Raw genomic sequence first — 7669 nt, 5'->3', positions numbered from 1 at the left:
TTAAGGTTACAAGGAGCTGTGAGGAAAGCTAAGATCTGTGGATTAAGAAACTATGTTAGCAAAGCAAACAAAGTTGAATAGAGACCTTTTCCCCCTTTTTATTTCACATGAGAGCTCAGATGTGAAGGAAAAATTTAAAGAATTCAGGGGTCTCTTGTCTCACGGTCTCTATCCATGAAGCTCCTAGAATCAATATTTTCCATCAACAGTCGTTCAAATGACAATCGAGCGACAATGATGTCACCAATCAGATAATCACCAATGACTGCAGCTCGCCTTAGTCCTATAAAGCGTTTCTTTCAACTCGTTGTTTTTGGTTTTGTGGACTTTCTGCAACTTTAATGTTTGGTTCAGATTCATTGCTCTCATCCGCGTCACTCCCACGCGGCACAGGGCAACAGTTTTCAGCTAAAAGGCACATTAGACTAAAGGAACACACCCAACCCGACCCAACACCAAGTGCCATATAGTTAGGAACTCAATGATAAATATATAGCAGAGAATTTAGAAACTAAAGAACCAATTATTTACACATAGAAGTTTGCAGACCTAAAGCAGAGCTGAAAGGAGGATGGAGATTGGACTTGTGTTCACAGAGCGGCCAGTCACAAAACTCTAAAAAGCTGTTTTCAGACATGAAATCCGGAGAATGTCCGCGAAATTGGGCTGTTCATGTGACTTTTGTGTGTTTGTTTCCTGTGTAGACTGTGGCAGCTGTGTCAAAGGCAACACGTCACCTTTACCCAGCTCCAGTTGGATTGTATTTGAGAACTCACCTACCATTAACTGATAAGTGGCTGTTTCTATCTAATTATCAATGGTGTGTGAGAATAAAATCTGCTCTGACAGTCTACTCTTTACATCCAGGGTGATCCCTCTCACAGATGTGACAATCCACATCACAAGGCTTTAGGTCACATTACCCCCTCGCTCCCCATGGGGGCAGGCACAGGGCTGACTGTCTTTGTATAGGCTTTGGCTTGTTGTTGCTTTGATGGGATGTTAGGAGGGTCTGGCTTCAGGGCAAAAAACCCCAAAAAGACAACCCACATGATGGGCCAATCCACATATTTCACTTACTGTCACCCAGGGGTGGAATTTCTATTTCAAAGGTTAAGTTTTGTTTCAAAATTTAAAAAAAAATATGGCGGGCACCCCCTTCTAAAACACCACAGAAATCAAGTGTTTTGTGCCTGCGTTTGTTTCTGTGTGTTATCTAGTATGAGACAATCTTGTCTTTGTGTGGCAACATTACATATGCTTTGAACTTCAATTACCAAAGTGATACTATGACTCAGAAATTTGCTTCTCCATTCTTGGGTCTAACCGCACTGTTGTCTGCAATCTACTGTATCGCTGGCGGGGATTTGTTGATGAATTAAAACTCTATTGATCGAGCTGAGTTTTCCCAGCCATCCCCCGAGGTGACGAGGTCACCACTGGGGTTTAGTCATCACTGCGCTGCGCTTATGGGCATTGATTGGAAACAGTGGTTATTTCACGGCTTACAATGGGACAAACTGATGAACTCATACACACCCACATGCACGCAGCATGAAGGGAAATTTGATTACTAAGATAATTGATTTTATAACAAAGCTCATCACATGCTTTTTTTGCACATGGATCAAATATTGCACCACAGGTCATGAGTCATGGATAACTTCCAGATTCAGAGTAAGTCTGAGAAACAGCCAAGGGAACTTACTTCCTGGTAGGTGTGAGTGTGGCTCAGATATCGACCTGACAACACGGCTACAGAAAAATGACAGTGGCACAAGTCACTGAACAAGGGAACGAAGATGTATCTGATACGGGGCTGCGTCAAGAACACAAGCACAGGAGATTTTAGACATGCAAGACAAAACGTTTAGAATGTGTCACATATGGGGTCAGGCTGGTGTGAGTAACTTCCTCTTCGCAGTGCTTGTTATGTCATTTAGGTTTGCTGCTATTTTTGAATCACGGTGGTGGAAGTCCACACTTTAACTTCACTTTCTATCTAACATAGTTAATCGCTTTATCCACATTTTTATCCACATTGACTTGTTTCATTTCTTTGGAAACTTGTGTGATGCGTTTTGGGGGAACCAAAGTGCCACATTGCACGAAGGAGTTATGCAACGCGATGACTAGTGAAATTGCAGAAGATTAAACTTTCCGGTAAGTTGTTTGCGTGTGAGTCAGACAAGCAGCAGCAGTAAGCCCGGAGGATCGGTGATGTCGAAACTAAGGTGTGGCAGCAGCAGGTCTGCGTGGGCCCTGAGGGCAGCAGTCGCGCTGATTGCGCGATAACAGCCGCACTGCACCTTTAAAAAACTCAACACGGGAGAGTCGTCAGTGACGTGTGACGTCGACAGCGTGCTGAGTGTGGGCAGGAAGCGCAGACACTTCACAGCCCAGTGTTATCTGTAGGCAGGGACGTCCAGACAGGAAATCAAAACGCTTGCTTTCAAAATAATTTACCTGTTGTTTTAAACTAGCCGTCACCAACGCGACTATACAAAGCCGCGGCAGTTCAGGCAGATCCTTGTGTGAGCTGTTTGTTTTATAAAGTAGCAGAGCCGCCGCTGGAATTGACTTTGTAGGGCACAGTGTGCGAGTGCACTCTTATTGTGAAAGCCGACACGGGAAGTCGAGCTCCTGGGCTGCGGTCGACTTGACTCCGCCACAGAGAGCGACGGGCACACGGTGGCGACTTGAACGAAAACGGGGGAAGCTCGCACAAGAACCGGCCGGGCGGACGTCGGCGAGTCAAACATGCCACAAGGCGAACGCTGAGCGTGGGTCCCAAACGACCGTGTTTAGCTGCAGTAGTTGGCGGCCACGCCCCGCATCCACCGACCGGAGCCCGGGCGAAACTGCTGGCGGAGACGCGACGGCGAGGCGGGTCGAGAAGCCAGCAGGGCGGCTAGCGGCGCGCACAGCGCAGAGGAAGCAGCATCGTCGGCCGCGCGGGGAGCCATGAGGGAGTACAAAGTGGTGGTCCTCGGATCCGGCGGGGTCGGCAAGTCCGCGCTCACCGTGCAGTTCGTGACGGGCTCCTTCATCGAGAAGTACGACCCCACGATAGAGGACTTCTACCGGAAGGAGATCGAGGTGGACTCGTCGCCGTCCGTGCTGGAGATCCTGGACACGGCGGGCACCGAGCAGTTCGCCTCCATGCGGGACCTGTACATCAAGAACGGCCAGGGCTTCATCCTGGTCTACAGCCTGGTGAACCAGCAGAGCTTCCAGGACATCAAGCCGATGCGGGACCAGATCATCCGGGTGAAGCGGTACGAGCGGGTGCCCATGATCCTGGTGGGCAACAAGGTGGACCTGGAGGGCGAGCGGGAGGTGTCGTCCGGCGAGGGCAAGGCGCTGGCGGACGAGTGGAACTGCCCGTTCATGGAAACCTCGGCCAAAAACAAAAGCTCCGTGGACGAACTGTTCGCCGAGATCGTGCGGCAGATGAACTATGCCTCGACCCCGAACGGCGACGACCAGTGCTGCTCGTCCTGTGTCATACTCTAAAGAAACAACGGCGGCAACAAGGACAACCATTGACTTTTATTCTTTGCTCGGTTTTAAGTTTGCAATGGTGAGTGGAGCCACCGACCCCGTCGTCTCAGTAGGTGACACCAATCATATTCAACCTGAAGACTTGTTATAGACACGTCCAGGCATCGCACCGGAGTGGAGAGCAGGGCCATGACTGACGATGGACGAACTGGACTCGTGTCGGGGTTGTTTGGGTCTAGTTTATTGTCACTTCTTGCTCCAACTGCAGTAGCTCTGAGACCGGCCCCGCGGCCGACAGACGAGGCGTCCGTCTCATTTGCAGAAGTGGAGGCGCAAGCTGTGGCCGACTGAGTTGGCGGTGGCGTTTGTTCACCTCCCGTCTGGAGTCGCTTCACGACTGATCAGATGGAGTTTTCCCACGCTGACACGCGGGATCTGGGATCTGCCAACGCCTGTTGATCAGAAATCAGAATTCTGATCAACAGGCGTTGGGAGATCCCAGTGTGACCCCGTGAGGCCTTACATTCAGGGATCACAGCAAGTCGGCTTTTTGTTCAGTCTAGACGAAAATCTATTTCTCTCCTCTGTGGTTCGTTCATGACTTTCTTGTCTCTCCCCCCCCCCCCCCCCCCACCCCCCATCTCAGTGTGTTGCAGCAAGTGTGTACTCTTCTTCGTGTCTCGCCCGGCCTTGGAGGAAAATGAAGGGAAGAATGCTGCAGGGGGGATGAGAGGAGGAGGAAGAAGAAGAAGAAGGGGGGAGCAACTGAGACAGAGGGAGGGGTCCACTCTTCAGGAATTCTGCTGGGTTGGAGTAACTCCGCTGCACGATCGGTGTCCACCGTCGAAGTCAACACAGTGTCAGACCCCCCCCCCCCCTCCCGCCAGTTCCAACTGTACTCTCGACTGGAACTTAACCCCGATGGAAAGGATACGGAGAGCAACACTTAGATTCTCATAAATGGATATTTCTGTATAAGAAGAAGACACAGCGAGAGAGAGTATATTTTGTTAAACGACTGCACAGTCTGGGGGCAGGTACAGATTTACGTGATGTCTCTGCCTAACCCGTTTCGGAGCGATGCCCCACTACACTCCAAATCCTATTTTTCTCCAAAGTCAAAAGAAACTGACACATTTATCTGCTGGTGGAGTAAACGTGATGTGTGCCACTTTTTTTTCTTCCCCCCCCCCCCTCATCTCCTCTTCGCCGCGTGAGAGGACATTTCAACTGAAGTGACATGGGGACGGCGACCTGATCGCCCTTGTGTCGAGTGCCTTTCCAAAAACAAATCAGCTGTTCAGATTTAGTGCCAACCTTCATGTATCACCAAAAGAACTCCTCGGCGTGGCAATCCTCAAACTAGTGAACTGTTCTCCGGGATAATCTTGTAAGGGTGGAGGCTTGGGGGGGAAAAAAGAAAACACGAAAAAAAACCCCACAATAGGCTTTTTGTTGATGGAATGGCAGTTTTCTGTATGTTTTACGTTGGCCTTTTTGGAGTCTAAGGTGTTCACTTTTGCAATGTCTGCTTGGTCTGGCCGAACCTATATCTTGAAATGAACAGGTACTGGAACCCCCTAGACGTGACGACAACACCAGGCGCTCGCCTGCCAGACCACTTAAATCAAAGGAATTCAGTTTGTTCTGTTTATTTTGTTGTTTTTAACAGGAAATGTGATGATGTACCGTTGACAAAATCTAACCTGATTGTAAGTTTAACTTCAGAGCAGCCTTTAAACAGTGGGCTGTCTGTTTGAAAAAAAAAAAAACAAGACTTTTAATACAAATTGCATTTTTTTTAAAAAGAATCCAGCCTCTCTTTTCTCTTGTTTGTCACCTACTTGTTCCAGCGTTTTATCGCAATGGTTAATCGCCAGTTTGCTGAGCCTAAAAACAATGTTGCCATGAGCAGTTTGGATAAGAGTGTGACATTTGTTAAACACCAGCTTTGTATGTTTGGATACACAAAAATAATGGGATTGCTTCAAATGCCCACAGTAACGCGCTAGTCTATAATGTACATTTTTTTGTGTGTCATTTGTAGCAACCTAACTGGAAACTCACATTTTACATGAGCTATGTGATGGTTGAGGAAGTGTAGTAGCCCACAGGTCAACAGGAAGTAGGAGTACAACGGGGAAATGCACCGTGTGTGTTGAGTTATAATACGGACAAATTTACTGGGCACCAGTAGTTTTAATTGATCTTGAATACCATTTCGCAGTTTCCCCCTCAAACAATGTTATTTTTCGAAACCAGCTTTGTCATGGATTTGTTTTTCTCTGACACCAAACATTCCCTCTGGTTAATGCTGAGACCACTGTGGTGCATGTGCAATTTGGCAAACTGAAAGAAAAGAGGCCGAGGTGTATGCATGGTCATAACTAGTTTTAAACAAGAGATGAGGAGCTCACCTCCGTCACTGAATGATTATTTTCAGGCAATTACAATGTACGCAATGTCTGCGATTAGCAGGAATCCCTGTTAAGATAATTGTAAAGTACCTGTTGAGATTCGTCATCCCTGCTTTTTGACGAACCTCAACGGCATCTGTCAACAAAAAAATGGCATCAAGATGTAAAAGCCTTTTCACCTACTCATCCTTGCATCCATTCAAAGGCGTGGCCAAGCAATGCCGCTCTCAGAGAAACGTCCCTTTTAACTGTGTGGGTGTAGCAGTTTTTCAGCCCCGAGCCACAGCCGGGGTGTGTGGGTGTCGTGGTGGGATGTGGAGAGGCTGGTATGACTGGACAGGCCCCTGCTCTGCCTCTGTTTACCTACGGGGATTACCTTGCCCCGGCTCGCTGGGCGACCGCAGAACGGCTTCGGGGGGGGGGGGGGAGAGTAAACAAACACAAGACGAGCTTCACATAAGAGTCCAGTCTTCTCTTTTGGAGTAGATGTGCGCCGGTCTGTGCTGGTCTTCACGCTGCACTGTATGTGTGTTGTGGTATGTGCTCCGTATGGTGCGTGTGTGTCTTGAACTAAATGCCTGCCATTGCCCAGCACAGACCTTAAACCCCCAATGTTGGACTGTGCTGGCCTCTGTATCTGTGCCTGTTTGCCAGTGTAAGCAACGGTATCATATGCATTCTTTGGCTTCGCCCGCGCCATGTGACTGTGGGGCACGGGGAGGTCAGCGAGTTGTGTAGGGGGGGGGGGGGGGGGGGGATATTCACATATTCAGTGTGAATATCGCATCCAACAGGTGCAATTATCCGAGCTGGGCTCTATAGTTGAAAATCAATATTGTGGTATTAAAAAAAACTTCACAATATAGGTCATTCAGGCCAAATCACGTGTTAAGTACACAAAGGGATATTTATTGCAATGACCTGTGTTTTTCAGCGCATGAATTCAATTTGCACACGACTCTTATTTAGACAAGAAGTTTAATTTTCAATTTCATTAACTTAACTATTTTCTATCCCTGTAATAATGCCAATCTACTGAGAGCTGATAAACCATAACATTGAATTCTTGCCCAGCCTTAGTGTTACATTACTGCAGACTGTGTGCGAGCAGAACTCCATGCACGTCATGTACGCACTTTGTATTTTTCTGGCTCCCTGAAGCTGAAGAGCAGCGCTCAGATCTCCCTACGTCCACCATGAGCTGTGGCTACTGTGCTAACGCTATCTATACTGAATATGAAGTCAAAGCTGATACCATGTCTCTGCTAATGCAGACAGTGTTCACACAGATTGTTTGATTGGAAGCTAATATAGAAGTGCAGTTGAACTCTGCCTGATGCGTAACGCGTTGAAGTGGTAGTTGATGAGAGGGTGAATTTATTACAGCTATGCCCCAGATACTGTAAATGTACACCCCCCACCCATCTTCTGCTGCTGTGCCGCTTCAATCTCTCGCTGTGGTATAAACATCTGATAGCAGAAGAATTTGCCCTTTGGAGAGAAAGGGGGCCTGTCGAGTTCCTGTTCCTTTTTTATCTTTCTCTTTCTAAAGAGTGAGAAGGTGAAAGTTTCACTTCCTGCCCTTCCTGTCTTTTTTTATTGCACCACGCAGCACCAGTGTGTGGCTGTGGGTGGTTTGTCAGCGTGTTGTTTAAAAAAAAAAAAAAAAAAAAAAAAAAAAAAATCTTTTAATTCTGAGAAAATCAAGCAATTGAAAATCTCTTTGTTTCAGCCGCAGCTTCAAGGAA

The 7669-nt window shown here is 47.6% G+C and overlaps 1 protein-coding gene across 1 annotated transcript; it reads left to right on the top strand.

The window, feature by feature from the left end:
* The first annotated feature begins 2417 nt into the window (after nucleotides 1-2417).
* On the top strand, nucleotides 2418-5307 carry LOC118299459 (ras-related protein Rap-2b). The gene is made up of 2 exons (XM_035623233.2): nucleotides 2418-3583; nucleotides 4151-5307. Exon 1 carries the CDS (start codon nucleotides 2965-2967, stop codon nucleotides 3514-3516), a length of 552 nt encoding a protein of 183 aa, XP_035479126.1. The 5' UTR covers nucleotides 2418-2964; the 3' UTR covers nucleotides 3517-3583; nucleotides 4151-5307.
* Nucleotides 5308-7669: the final 2362 nt, after the last annotated feature.

Source organism: Scophthalmus maximus, chromosome 11 (genome assembly GCF_022379125.1).
Source record: "Scophthalmus maximus strain ysfricsl-2021 chromosome 11, ASM2237912v1, whole genome shotgun sequence".
Lineage (NCBI taxonomy): Eukaryota > Metazoa > Chordata > Actinopteri > Pleuronectiformes > Scophthalmidae > Scophthalmus > Scophthalmus maximus.
Note: the sequence above shows the minus strand (reverse complement) of the source record. Positions and strands in the feature narration are given on the sequence as shown.

Coding starts and splice junctions, on each gene's coding strand:
- LOC118299459 (XM_035623233.2), top strand. CDS start 2,965: ATGAGGGAGTACAAAGTGGTGGTCCTCGGATCCGGCGGGGTCGGCAAG.